General features: G+C 41.6%; 1 protein-coding gene across 1 annotated transcript in view; it reads right to left on the bottom strand.

Moving 5' to 3' along the window:
* LOC111158293 (reticulon 4 interacting protein 1) overlaps positions 1-15,501 on the bottom strand; it is a 45,033-nt gene that overhangs the window by 13,889 nt on the left and 15,643 nt on the right. Inside the window, exons 5-6 of the mRNA XM_022520228.1 lie at positions 9,541-9,589; positions 3,079-3,215 (exon numbers count right to left, since the gene is read on the bottom strand). Coding sequence (XP_022375936.1) covers positions 3,079-3,215; positions 9,541-9,589 — 186 coding nt within the window. The remainder of the gene's footprint in view (positions 1-3,078; positions 3,216-9,540; positions 9,590-15,501) is intronic.

The raw sequence follows: 15,501 nt of genomic DNA, 5'->3' as shown, positions 1-15,501 counted from the left end.
AGAGGGAGAAGGTCAGAGAGAGAAGCAGACTCCCCGTGGAGCCGGGAGTCCGATGCGGAACTCAATCCCGGGACTCCAGGATCATGACCTGAGCCGAAGGCAGTTGTCCAACCAACTGAGCCACCCAGGCGTCCCAAAAATAAGTAAAATCTTAAGGAAGGAAGGAAGGAAGGGAGAAAAAAAAGGAAGGGAGGAAGGAAATGTATGCTTATCAGTTAAGCAAATTAATAAGTGAATTCCGTTCTGGTAAATCCTTTTTCCCTTCTAAATTCACCTGGATGAAGTCAAACATCTAAAATCAGCTTCAGCCAAATTTCTGGATCTTGAGCCTGCCTTTCATGGAACAAGAATGAAGAAAAACAAGTAAAAACTGAAGGAAAGGAGAATGACTTTACTCAATGACTACTCTTTTCATTAAAAAAGAACAGAAAATTATTTTCATGAGTTTAAGTTTCCATTTCATTCGCAGGTTTTGAATAAACAAACATGATGACACTTAATTTAAATAAAACGTACAGGCAGCCTGGTATTCTAGAACAGGCACTGACTGAAAGGGAAGTCCAGACACAGGCCGTAGACTCAGCTCTCCCACTGACGCTTTAAAGTGGTGTGACCTTGAGCACGCAGAAACTCCTGAGCCCTCTGCCCCTTAGTGTCTCGACGACGACGTGATTGAGTTGGACCTAAGTGTTTCAGAGCCCTTTCCTGTTGTAATAGTCTGAGATTCAAATCTAAGAAGCTGCTATTTAAAAGGAGAAATGAGTGTATTCTTGGTGGACTCAGAGGCCAAACTTCAGACAAAGGTTACAAACGTCAACTGTAACCAAAGTGGTCAAAAACAGGTAAAAGTAACAGCCTGGCATCTGCGAGCTAGAGAGATTCCCCTACCAGAACAGCGAGCAAAAGCAGCAAGACCATGGCGAGAGAGGCAGAGGGGCAGACCAGAGCCTACTTCTGGGGGCCAGCCCAAGTATGCATCCGATTTCCACCAGTCAGGGTCTCCGTTCTCTGGGGACAAATTCTAGACACACATACAACTTAAAGTACATAGAGGGGAATGGGTTGGCCTCCACCTCAGTCTCATGCTGCTATTCCTAGAAGCCGCAGAAGACAGGAGATGAACTGAAACTCCACTCTAGAAGGCAGCTGGCAGAGGCCCGGAGAGATGGGGTCCTGATGCACAGGCAGGAAGTAGCTGACATCTCTGCAAGGGACAGGGGGATTCCTCAGTCCCTCCGTGTCCTGCCACAGGGGCTTTGTATTTGCTGTTATCTCGACCTGAACAAGTGCTCTTCTCCTAGATTCCCTCAATCATGCATTGAACAAATGTTTACTGAGCACCCAGAATATGTTACTACACTGTTACAGGTGGACAGATACATTAGGGGACTCCCCCCCGAAAAAATCCCATTCTCCTGGCTTGCTCTGCAAACCTTCTGCTCCAATGCCCCAGAGGCCTTCTTAAACGCCCCCCCCCTCTTTTTAAGGATTTTATTTATTTATTTGTCAGAGAGAGAAAGAGAGAGAAGGGCAGGCAGAGGAAGAAGCAGGCTCCCGCTGAGCCAGGAGCCCAGTGCGGGACTCAATCCCAGGACCCTGGGATCATCACCTGAGCCCAAGGCAGATGCTCAACTGAGCCACCCAGGTGCCCCTTAAACTCCTCTTTTTCAAACATCCTCCCCCAATCGTTTTTTTCACTCTTTTCCCTCTATCAGTGTCCTTGGGAGCACTTACCACTGACACCTCCCCATGGAACGGAAGCCCCATGGAAGGGCTGGTGGGGGGTCGGGGGGCGGTGTCCTGTCTTGTTCAGCACCGCAGCTGTACGGCATGTCTGGAGCCTGCCTGGCAGAGCTGAAGGGGCTGCGGAGCTGAAGGAACCGGGATTTGCTGGCTCCTCGGGGCTGCACAGCCATCCCACTGTTGGGAGTGGGTACTGCTGGCTAAGAAAGGCTAGGTAGTGTTCAGTGGGGGCTCCCCTTGGTTTTCTCTCTTTTTTTTAAACCCATGAAAATACCACTGACCCATTAACAGGTTCGAACTGCACAGGACCACTTATACCCAGATTTTTTTTCAATAAATTTCAATAAATACAACACATATTGTAAATGTATTTTCTCTTCCTTATGATTTTCTTAGTAACCTTTTCTCTAGCTTACTTTATTCTAACAATGCAGTATAGAATATATATATGGTATATAAAATATGTGTTAATTGACTGATTATGTTATTGGTAAGGCTTCTGGTTAATTTAACACTTAATTTAATAATTAAGTTTTAGGAAAGTCAAAAGTTATATGCAGATTTTCACCTATGTGGCGGTCAGTGTCTCTAACCCCCATGCTGTTCATGGGTCAACTGTAAGCTTCTACTCAAAGTGGACAAGAATAACTGCCTTCTGAAAACGAACAGAGAAAGGGGGAAAACCGTTGAAAAAGCAGCAATCAAACATCTTTCCAAACACTGCTCAGTTGTGTTCTCAGCCACAGTGCGATCCTGGCTAGACGAAGACAAGATTAACAAGCACCCTCCCTAGTTCTGCCCAAAGCACAGTCAGGAGCAACAGAATCTGAATCACAGAGTCTGCTCCTGTTTGGTACAAACCAAACCACAGCCGGGCATTCGGATGCACTGAGAACATCCACAGGACTCTGATTACCAGTATTTCTACTGCCTTGGTTTCTCTGATGCCCTTGTTAAGCCCAAACATGGACAGAAAAATGTTCAGTGCTAATCAAGTATTCTCACGCACTACTCTCTATTTGCTCCTGTGGTGAGAGATGCCACCGAACGGAACACAACTTCCAGTTCTGTCTTCAGGTAAACAGTAAGTTAACTTAGAAATTAACAAAAGACCATGCAAGCAACATAGTTTCCTCAGGACATACCACATCATGTCACAGTGCTATATGAACATCTGGAATTCAAACGGAAACCACCCCAAATGACTCTTTTTTGGGGGTATTTTTATTGATTCTAAGATCCCGACGTGATTACAAAATCATGAAACCGTTCAGGTCTGCATGATCAACTGTCCTTGTTCCCACTTCCCAAGGTGAACATTGTCCTAATACATACGGTTTTAAAGACTTCAACTGCTCTTCCACATTTCCGGATTTGTAATCAATTACATCATCTGCCCCGAGCTTCCTTACAAGTTCACTGGCATCCTGAGAGCAAACTGCTGTCACGTGAGCACCCCATGCTTTCATTACCTGTCCAAAAAAAAGGGAGGGGGGTAGAAAAACCGACCATGTGTTTTAAAAAAATAGCTGGCACCCATGTGTACGTTTTTCAGACTCATCTCTAGAGAACCCCAAGTGCTTCGTCTTAACAAGAACTACAGCAAGCCACCTGTCAGACCTAGTAAAAACGATCAGACTTTGATTCACCAAGAATAAAAATAAGAGGTCTTTTAAGTCTCTCTTTAAACGGTATGCTCCTCTTCTAGCCCTCTACTTTCCTATAATTTCATTGTGGAAGAATCCAGGCCACGGAGAGTTTCCCCGAGTCTGGGATTTCCAATTGCACACTCAGGGGGCAATTCCACAGGTTGCTTTGTTCCCTGTGTTTTCTGTTTCAATTTTTTTACAAGACTATGGATATGGTCCAGCAAAATCGCAGGGGGGCATGTAAAGTCTGGTCACTGCTCTTAAGATCTTAGCAGCTGTTTAACGGTGGTTGCAAAACAGCGATAGTCTAATTTTTTTAAAAAAAGTATTTTCTCAATATTTTTATAAAAACTCTCCTCATACATTATTTTGCTTATTCAGGTGTACAATTCACATAGGAAAGGCAAGATGAATAACTGTTTCCCTTTACCAATTAATAACATAAATTGGTTCCCTATCATTTTCCAAAAGTGACTCTTTTTTTTTTTAGGTTTTTATTTATTTTTCAGAGAAAGCGCATGAGTGGAAGGAGGGACATAGGGAGAAGTAGGCTCTACGCTGAGCAAAGAGCCCAATGTGGGACTCGATCCCAACATGCTGGGATCATGATCTGAGCCAAAGGCAGATGCTTAACTGACTGAGCCATCCAGGTGTCCCCAAAAGTGACCTTTTTTAAAAAAAAATATGAACTCATGGATTTAAATGTATTTGAAGGGCTTTAGTCCTTTGTATTACTACTACTGAAGCTCAAATTGTCACATCTTTGAGAGTTTCTTCAAGTTGGCTCCTAAGTCTCTCCGATATGACTCAAGTTAGTCTTTGATAGTTTTCTTCCTATTTAATGTATTCTAGGCTCATTCTTGTACATTTTGTGCCCTAGATCTAGAATCTGCCATTTCTCCAAGAAGTCCTGCATTCTTTTAGTGAGCAATGATCTATCAAGAGATAGCTCTACACAGAGTATCTCGAGTTCATATTGATACTTCCAATTCAAATTTAAGACTACAAAGTTTTTCCTTGACTTCTTTTCTATTACCTCTGTATCTCTTTCCTTCCACACCTAAAATCCTGTCAGAGACACAGGGGATGACAGAATTAAAATATGCTATAAATATCCATCTGTCCTATTGTATATAACACACAGAATATCCTCTACATAATACTAACATCATTATTACTATTAATACAATGGAGCAGATTAATGAAAGCATTAGAATTTTAATACATGCTCTCCCAGTTTTCCTCTGCTTTTAATAAATAGTTGTGCTGTATTTAACCTCGTCAGAGGATAGGCTGTTACACAATGTACTTTAAGTCCTTGGTTTTAGTTCTATAGAAAAATTTACATTTAACATTTACCACCAGCCCTTAATGTGATCTCTCTCCAGTCATTTTGGTTGTCAGCTCTAGTACGTTTCTCAGAAAAGGAGAACATATTCCCCGAGTTCTCACAAGTTATTAACAGTGCACCAGTTTTGTTACATATATAAAATTAATATAGTCTTAGTTATACTCTTGCTTGAGCATCTTAAATAGGTTACTCCGTTTCCTCTCCTAGCCTTACAGCACTGCAGTCAAAAAGTCTGATGCTAATCTAATTTTACTTCTAAGTCACACGATTTTTTTTTTTTTAAAGGTGTCCCAAGGATTTTTTTTTCTTTCTTTTTTAAGTAGGCTCCACGTCCTGTGTAGAGCCCAATATGGGACTCAATCTCACAACCCTGAGATCCAAACCTAAGCAGAGATACTCAACCAACTGAGCCACCGAGGAGCCCCTTTTTCCTTTTCTTTGAAAGCCAGTTAATTTTACTAACTAGGGTTTTCCTTGATATTGCTCTATCTAGGTCCATGTTCTTAGATGGGTGGGATCACCTAATATGTAGTTTCAAATCATTTAATTTCAGGAAGATAGGGAATTTTCTTGAATTATAGATTTTAGTGTTTATTCTATTCCCTTGTTTTGGTTTTCCTCTTCAGAGCCTACTACCCATACATCAACCTTCTTTCCTAACTTCAATATTTGGCACTTCCTCTTGAATTGGTTTTTTCTTGGTTTCTTTTGTAATTAAAAATTTTTCCTATTTATACATATATTTCTATTTAGGGCAGCATTATGTATCCTGTTAATTTGCTATTGAATTCCTTCTGGTTTAGTCTTCACCGCTAAATATTTTTGTTTACTTTTACCTCCCCCTAAGATTTTTAATTTGTTTTACTTTCTATGTTTTATTTTCTATTTGTTTTACTTTTACCCCCCTAAGATTTTCTAAAAGTCTTGTATACTTTTAATTTTTTAAGTTGTTTTGAAATTGTAGGTTACATTTGTGGGTGCCTGGCTGGCACAGTAAAGGATGCAACTCTTAATCTCAGGGTTGTGAGTTCAAAACCCACACTGGGCATAGAGCCAACTTAAAAAAACAATTAAAAATTGTGAGTTACATGTGATCTGTCTTGTGGGCATGTTTTCTGACGTGCTGTAATCTCTAGATATGTCTTTCTTTTTTTTTTTTTTTTTTAAGATTTTTATTTATTTATTTGACAGATAGAGATCACAGGTAGGCAGCGAGACAGGCAGAGAGAGAGAGGAGGAAGCAGGTTCCCTGCCGAGCAGAGAGCCCGATGTGGGGCTCGATCCCAGGACCCTGGGATCATGACCTGAGCCGAAGGCAGAGGCTTTAACCCACTGAGCCACCCAGGCGCCCCTAATAACTTTGTGTTAGATATAACCTTGATACTTTCCTATTTCTGTTTTTACTGTATTAAAATATTTTTGTCGTGAAATTTAACACACACGGAACAGTGCATGGAATATAAATGTTATTACAAAGCAAACCGTATTCTAAGCATCGCTCTAGATTAGGAACTAGACCACACGCCACACTCCTAAGCATACTTGCTTTCCCCTTCCCAATCATAGTTCCCTCATTCCTTTAGAAGTAATACCACCATCTGGACTATTGCATGCCCCTTTTTGCTGTTCCCCCACTTTTTAAAGAGTTTTACTCCCTAGGTAGGCATCTTTAAACCCTATCGTTTAGTTTCACCTGTTCTTGAATGTCATTAAATAGAATCATATAGGCTGTGTGACTTCTTTCACTAATATTCTGCTCATGAGATTCACATACCTCACTGTGTACAACTATAGTTTTCATGACTGTGTAATATTCCAGCGTAAGATAGACCACAGTTTACCTGTCCATTTCACTGTTGATAAACATTTGAGTTGTTTCCTCTGGTGGACGAGATCTCTAAATCTGGTATATATCTTTTGGTGAACATGCATGTTAACTGTACAAATCATTGTAGGGTATATTCATAAAAGTGGAATTGTTGGGTTGCCCTAGGGCAATTCATATTCAGATTTAGTAAATGATACTAAATGATTTCCCTAAGTGCTTGTACCAATTTACACTCTAACCAACAGTATTTGGTATTTCTCTTTTCCTCCCACTCTCCCTCTTTTTCTTTTCTTCCATTTAGTTATTCACTAAACTACATTTGCTCAGTCTCTGGACTAGGCCTGGGTGTCTTAGTCTGGGCTGCTCTAATAAAATACCACAGACTAGGTAGCTTATAAGTAGAAATGTATTTCTCAGTTATAGAGGCTGGAAGTCTGAGATTAAGGCATCAGCATGGTCCCATCCTGTTGAAAGCCCTCTTCCTAGCACACACACACACACACACACATAGCCAGTGCCTTGTGTGTCCTCAACATGGTGGAAAGGCTATGGAGCTCTGCTGAACCTCTTTTTGGGCATTTTCATCTCCCAAAGGCCCTGCTCTCTACTACCACATTGAGCATCAGGACTTCAACATAGGAATTCAGCAGGGTCACAAACATTTAGACCAGAGCAGTATCTAATAAGGAATTAAAAAGAAGTCAAGGTGTGCATGCATCCCCTAGGAGTCCTATCCCTTTACCCCTAATTTAGTTAGCAGGTGGCTGGAAAACTCCAGCACTATCTGGATCTTCAAAAGAGCTGATGTGGGGTCTGGGTGAGAGATCATAGCACCCAAAGTCTCTCTTCTGGAAAGTGATGTGGCAGAGCTTCTGAGTATGGTCACCAGGCTGCAGAAAGGGCCTCTCCCTGCATATTGAGGGAGGCTTAATCAAGCCCTCTTCCCAGGAAATCAGTGAAATATTTGACCATAACGGTGCCGTCCTGTTCCTGGAAGCTCAGGGCACTGTTTTGTTTTCTTGTTTGAGAATTCATATAAAATTTTATAAAATTCATATAAAAACTTAAAATTCAACACTTCAGCAATTTTAAAGTGTACAACTCATTATGTACATCACCATGTTGTATAACCACCACCACTGTCTAATTCTAGAACATTTTCCTCAGCTTAAAAATAAACCCCATGCCCATTAAGCAGCCATCCCCTCTTTCTTTCTCCCCCAGCTCCTGGCAACCACTCATCTGCTTTCTGTCTCTACAGATCTTCCTCCAGAGAGGATATAAATGGAATCCTACAAAAGGTGACCTTCTGTGTCTGGATTCTTCCACTAAGCATAATGTTTTGCAGGTTTCTCAGTGTTGAATCATGCATAACTTCATTCTTTTTCATGGCTGAGTATGATTTCACTAATGCGTAAACCACATTTTGTTCATTCATCAGCTGACAGGCATTGGGCTGCCTGTACTCTCTGGCTGCCAGGAATACGGGTATCACTATGAACATCTGTGGACCAGTTTCTGTCTGAACAGGTTTTCTCTCAGGTATATACCTACAAATGGAACTGCCAAGTCATATGGTAATACTATGTTTGACATTTTCAGGAACCGCTCAACTGTTTTCCGTAGCAGCTGCAGCATTTTACATTCCCACCAGTGTGGATGAGAGTTTCTGTTTCTCTACCTCCTGGTCAACATTATTTTCCTTTTTTAATTTTTTTTTTAATAGCCCTCCTAGTAGGTGTGAAGGGAGAGTCCACCAAGGTTTCGATTTGCATTTCCCTAATGACTAATGACACTGAATACCTTTCTGTGGGCTTATTGGCCATTTGTACATTTTCTTGGGGAGGTAGTCTATTCAAGTGCTTTCCTAAATTTTTAATTGGGTTGTCTTTTGTTGAGTTGTAAGAATTCTTACCTATTCTGGATGTTAGACCCTTATTAGAGAAATGATTTGCAAAGATTTGATCCCTGTAGGTCATCTTTCTCCTTTCTTGATGGTGTCCTTTTGATGCACAGCAGCTTTTAATTTTGATAAAGTCCAATTTATCTGGTTTTTTTCTTCTGTTGCTTGTGCTTTTGATGTCATACCTAAAAATCTGTTGCCAAATCCAAGGTCATGAAGATTTACTCTTGTTTTTGTCTAAAAGTTTGATTGTTTTAGCTCTTATATTTAGGTCTTTGACCCAGGGTTATTTTTCACATACGATGTGAGGTAGGGGTCCAACTTCATTCTTTTGGATGTGGGTATCTAGTTATTTCAGCACCATTAGTTATATTAAAAAGACTATTCTTTTCCCTATTTAATGGTCTTGCCATCCTAGTTAAAAATCAATTGGCCATAGATACAGGTTTTTATTTCTGGATGCTCAATTCCACTTCATTGATCTATATGTTTATCTTTATGCCAGTATCACATTGTTCTGACCACTATAGCTTTGTATTAAGTTTTAAGATCAAGAAATGTGCATCCTCCAACTTTGCCCTTTTTAAAGACTGTCAATTTGGGGTCTTCTTCAATTCCATCTGCATTTTAGGATCAGCTCGATCATTTGTGCAAAAAGGGCAATTCTTATTTTGGTAAGATTGCACTGAATCTGTAGATCATTTTGGTGGAACACTGCTATCTTTACAGTATTTTGGCCACTGCATTTCTACATACATTTTAGAATCAGCTTATTCATTTCTACCAAACTACAAACTTCCCATCCACATGCACTGTCCCCAGCCTTCCTCCCTAAAAGACTTCCTACATTTGCTAGAGAGGACAGCCACAAACTAACTCACATATTAAACCACTGGAAAGGTTAATGCTTACTTCTATGTTAGGAAGTTCCCTCCTTAGAAGAGCAAGCTGAAATTATAATGAATTTACTGAACTTTTCATGAAAAAATTATTTCTCATATGTGAATTTATAAACTCATGGAAATACTCTTTCTAGTCATAAGATTAAAAAACAAAACAGTCTTACCTGTATAGCAAAAGTACCAACTCCACCGGAAGCACCCAAGATTAAAACACTGCAATGCAAAAGAAACTACAATTAGGGAAAATACTAGGTCAACATAACTGGATAAACACATAATAGGTTTTCAACATGAGCTGGCTCAAAGATAAATAATCCCAAAAGCAAATAATCATTCAGCTTCCAAAGATTATATGACAAAAGAATTTTCATTTTAGGTTCACCAAGAATCTATAAGTGCTTAAAGCTAAACATTCTATGAACTCTTTACCAAGAATACCAAATACCAAAAATACCAACATATCACATTTTTTTTTAAGCTGTGCAGACGGTTCTTGGTAACATCTGCCTTACAATTTTTCCAGGCTAAAATTACCACAGCTTTCTCTATAGGAGGGAGCTCTGGGATCCTTTTTTAGTGTGTTACAGTGGAGTCAGTAGCTCTCTAAGAAAAATCACATTCCCGACCACATTCCTGCCAAAGTGGAATAAATGTCTTTTGTTCAGACATGTCCCGACAAGCTCATCAACTTTCATAAATGGAAATCAATCTTATCCTCAATTTGGCTTCCTGTTGAAACAGATGAATCTGTCCTATCAGCACAAGCAACCCTGGGTTCCAGGTTTTTACTATGTCTGCTTGTCATAGGTTTCTTTTCCCTCTAGACCAACGGTGTTCAGCTTAGAGTTTATGGATGAGTTGGGATGGGGTGCATGAGTGGGGGGGTGTGTGTGTGAACCCTCTGAACTTGTGAACTGAATCTAATAACATGCAAAATTTGGTGGGATTCTGCAGGCATGCACTGGGGAAGAGAGGGATCTAGCCTAATTTTCCCAAAGAAGTACGGGACCCAAAAGAGAATCACTGCTTTATGTATTCTTACATTTTCTTCTCAAATGAAGCCAGAGCATAATGGAATTGCCGATTGGAACTGCGTAGTTTCAGGTCCCTAGAAAATCACTAGTATTGAACTGCACTTTGGTATTCTGCTACCCACCCAGAATGAGGGACATTATCAAACGTGTTCGATGTTTGATACCACATTAGCTAAGGAGATATGTTCAGAGAATTCATTAGCTTTGTAAGTAAGCACAGAATAACATTCTTCTAAAGACTACGTGGTGGGAGTAGCTGAGTTTCGTCTGTCAGTGTAAACTTCATAGCTGCTGCCTGTGGGTCCCCCTCCCCCTCCCTCGCTCTTTACCCCCATCTCCTCAGCTCTGTACCTCAGTCACTCTACTCCGGCCACACTGGCCATTCCTGCTGCTCCTGGAAGGTGCCAGACAAGCCTTCCATGTCAGGGCCTTTCAGAAGGATTTCCTTTGTCTGATTTGCTGTTCCTCACATATCCTCAAGGCTCTCTCCCTCACTCCTGTCTGCTCTCTTCATCTTACCTTCTGTTCCATTTTATTGCCACTGATACCGTCTAACAGCCTACATCATTTTACTATTTTGGGAGTTTGCATTCCATGCCTCTCCCACCACCCTTAACACACCAGTTCTGGGTTCCTATCTGCTCAGTCCCAACCCAAAATGACTTCCTCTCTCGCAGCTCATTTCCCTCTTTGACTTGGTGGCTAGAAGGTGCAGAGAATTTTGCCACCTATCTCTAGCAAGTGCACAGAACCTCGGGACATGCATTCTGTCTACAATCTTAACTCTAGTTTCATTTTGTGTTCTTCTCTGTTACCCTCAAATCACAGAAGTTGTTTGTCACCCTTTTAGATCTTGAAAGTTACTAAAATTTCTGAGCCAGCTGTTCCCTTTGAAATTAATACACTAAATGTAATTAAAATAAGTCTCCTTGTAAATTGTGTTCCTTCCAGAAAAAATTACTTTTAATTTTCAAAGAATTATAAATTGCCCAGAATAGGAAAAAAAATATAAAGAAGAACCCTTCTAAAATCCTTCAATTCATACATTAATAGCTTGAGTATTTCCTAAATGGGGATAGTGGGCAGGAAGCATTAAAACTGCCTCACAGATATATCCAAAAATTAATTCATCCAGTGGCGCCTGCATGGCTCAGTCGATTAAGGGTCTGACCTCAGCTCAAGTCATGATCTCAGGGTCCTGGGACTGAGACCTGCATAGGGCTCTGCACTGAGCAGGGAATCTGCTTCTCCCTCTGCCCCTCCCCCATTCATGTTCTCTCTCCCTCTCTCTCTCTCTCTCCCCTTCCTTCCCTCCTTTCCCACCCTCACTCAAACAAACAAAATCTTAAAAAAAAATTAATTCATCCATGAAATATTCTACTCTTATTCTGGCCCATTCCTACTTACAGAAATGTAACAAGTCAAGTCATTTAAAATCTTCACAATCTAATCCTTATCTCAATTCTGACGTCTCACCATTTTCTGAAAAGAACTCTCCATCTCAGTCACCCTGGCCCCCTCACTCTTATGACCAAGTCCTGTGCACACTGGCCCATTTCTCAGGCTCCCAGATGCCTTCACTGCCTGGTGAGGTCTTCTGGCGCTTGAAGCCAAGCCCCAGCTTTCCTGCACAGCACCCCCGGAGCACACCAAAGCAGGTGTCGGTGCCACAGTTGTTAACTTTCACCCATACGCTTGCTTCCCAAGCTATTCTGGAAGGCTTCGAGGGCAGAGACCTCCTAGTAGGCCCAGGACCAGGCACACTACCCTGGATGTAGCCAATTTGATGTTTCTTGACTTTAAAATTCATCTGAATCAGCATTTTCTCCTGCAATCAAGACAACAACTGCGACTACCTCAAGTGAGGGAATCCTCGGGCTGTTTGGAAGACTGCGTTAAAAGTTCCTCCAGTGAGGGGCACCTGGGTGGCTCAGTGGGTTAAAGCCTCTGCCTTCGGCTCAGGTCATGGTCCCGGTGTCCTGGGATCGAGCCCCACATCGGGCTCTCTGCTCTGCGGGGAGCCTGCTTCCACCTCTCTCTCTGTCTGCCTCTCTGCCTACTTGTGATCTCTGTCTGTCAAATAAATAAATAAAATCTTAAAAAAAGAAAAAAAAAGTTCCTCCAGTGAACAAACATCTGAAATTCATTTCTACTTCTCTCCCTGGGAAGGCTGGATTAAGAGGACAGCAAATATAATGCAGCTTAAGGATCCAACTGCCAGATACATCTCCAACCTTATTATTGTCATTCATCGCTTCCCCGTAACTCTGGATCCAAAGCACCACCACTCCCCCACACAAAAAAGCAAACATGTTTTACAGCCCTGCTTGGCAGGAGTGGTTCCACAACGGCGGCTTCAGTTCCCGTTGGCGCCGCTTGATGGCGCCCCCCAGTGCAAAACGGGCAAGAAGCATTGAAGGACCACAGGAAAGACGTGCAGACGCCTCCTTCTCTGGTCCTGCAAACTCCATGTTTGGGGCAGATTCAACCAGGGCCTGCACTTGTCTTCAAAGAAAGTCCCCAAAAAGGGACAGCAGGCAAAATGAATTTTCAAGCCTCAATAGGTGGGTTAGTCCTCTGTGGTCTGAAGTCCTGTGGCTGAACTAGCTGTTCTCATACTCTTCAAAGCACTTCCAGCACAAAGGGAAAATAGCAGCACTTGCTTACCCTGCTTACCCCCAGTGGCCCTTCACTGAAGTGCTATACAGTGGAAATGCTTTCTACCCAGCTTGCTAGAACGGTCACCCTGTATATTCAAGCCTCACTGAAGTAGAGGTCTATTCGCTGGAGGGAAGAATACTGCTCATTGTAGAGAGCAAGTGCCCCGGAAATACTCTATTTGGAAAAATCACTGTGATTCAAAATTGCCAAGCTTTTTAATCACATTCCTCCCTTACTTCCTAAGTTCACATGTGAATCAGTGGGATTTGGACTGTGACAGATATACAAAATATGGAGAAAGTGGGAATAATTAGTACACTGCTTATGCATCCTGAAGCCTTAAAATTTTATTTTCTCTGTCACTTCTGCCCAATCTCTCAACTCTACCTAAACATACATTAAGGTATTAATTAACTTAGTGGTGGCTTCTTTTCCATTACTGAGTCACTTTTTACTTAGTATTTGGGCACCTAAGTGCCTCTGCAATCACACCATCAGGATTCCAGCCGTAAGAGGCAAGGCATCAACACCCTGGCTGCCTTGCAGATAAAAGAGACGAAACCTACTACAAAACAGTCTGAGATCCAGAAGTAAGGAATAATCTTTCAAATTTCTATACCTGGCCTAGCCCCAGAAAGAATGTCAGAGCTAGATATCTAGAGACCTGGGTTCTAGTCCCAACTCTCTAACTGAATCTGCAGGCCTCATACTCATTTCCTATGAAATGAGCATCACCCCAGGAGTTAGTAAAAAAGGAAAGTTGGCATTTTCAATCTTAAGCTTATATATACTTTCCCTGTCTTTCTAACACAGACGTATATGACCTTTAGGATTCCCCCTAGACCATGTACTAGTGGGAGGAAAAAAGTCACATTGCAAGATTAGAGTACCCTCTATTTAAAGTCCTAATGGAAGGGGCGCCTGGTGGGCTCAGTCAGTTAAGCGTCTGCCTTCGCCTCAGATCATGATCCAGGATCCTGGGATTCAGCCCCAAGTCTGGCTCCCTGCTGAGCAGACAGTCTGCTTCTCCCTCTCCTTCTGTCCATCCCCCAACTTTTACACTCTCTCTAATAAGTAAATAAATAAAAATTTTAAAGATTTTTATTTATTTGACAGTGAAAGAGAAAGAGTTCACAAGCAAGGGCTGTGGAAGAGGGAGAATCAGGCTCCCCGCTGAGCAGGGAGAACAATGTGGGGCTCAATCCCAGGACCTGGGATTATGACCTGAGCCAAAGGTAGCCGCTTAACCGACACCCAGGCGCCCCAATAAAAAAACCTTTTAAAAATAAATAAATAAATAAAGTCCTAATGGCTCAGAAACAAAGAGGAGTTAAACATGGCTAACTCTTCCATAAGTAGAAACAAATGGTCTTTAAAAACTAAAGAGGATGTTAAAAATATATTAATTTCATTTTTAAATTTCTCATACTACTTTTAAATTTGGGGGAAAAAGGGTGAGGTGAAAGATAGCAAAGTATAACATAATATGCTAAGTTTACTCCCTAGAGTGAGTGAGAAACTTCATCTGAGCAAGTAGAATAGAACTACAAAACAAACAAACGGACACTTGGCCGAGATAGCCTGGATTTGTGTGTCCCCTCCTAAGCCTCTGTAATTCATGTACACATTCCCCAATTTGCAGAAGAGTTCATGTGTGAATTAGTGGTTTGGAACTTTAAACACATTTTCCCATGAAAACAAAGCTATTTATGTATGTTGGCTCGGTGCCCAGGGTAGCCGTTTATTAAGGTTTAGTAAACCCACAGTGGACCAAGAACCTCATACACAGTACAACAATGATTCTGTGGGAAACAAATTCAGAATTTTAACCAGGAGTACTGGGAACACATCTCCCTGAACAGGACAACCAGCGGGAACCATACCAAATCACTGGTTCCTTCAATCTGGTGTAGAACAGAGAAGAAAGGAAGGCAGAAGGAAGGATGTTTATGATGGCAATAACAGGAGGGATAAGAGACAGAAGAAGCATAGTCGGATTTACCATGGAACTGACAGGGTTTGGGACACACCACCCCAAAATACGGCATCTTGGCATACTGAGTATTTTAAGGTAAAGGAAGTTGAGAAACAGCATGTACAGGAAGGACTTCTGACCTCCTGCGCTGAAGCAGTTCACAAGACTCTCATGTGAGAGGGTGGTCCTATACCTGGAGGACAGGGACATCCTTATCTCCAAGACAGAAGGGTACAGTGAGGAATCAGAATGAACAGGCCTTGCTAAATTTCCCAGTTGACTATCCTTTTTTTTTTTTTTAAAGATTTTATTTATTTATTTGACAGACAGAAATCACAAGTAGGCAGAGAGAGAGGAGGAAGCAGGCTCCCCGCTGAGCAGAGAGCCCAATGCGGGGCTTGATCCCAGGACCCTGGGATCATGACCTGAGCCAAAGGCAGAGGCTTTAACCCACA

Source organism: Enhydra lutris, unplaced genomic scaffold (assembly GCF_002288905.1).
Source record: "Enhydra lutris kenyoni isolate GAN:26980312 unplaced genomic scaffold, ASM228890v2 scaffoldscaffold58, whole genome shotgun sequence".
NCBI lineage: Eukaryota > Metazoa > Chordata > Mammalia > Carnivora > Mustelidae > Enhydra > Enhydra lutris.
This window is presented reverse-complemented; position numbering and strand designations above follow the sequence as displayed.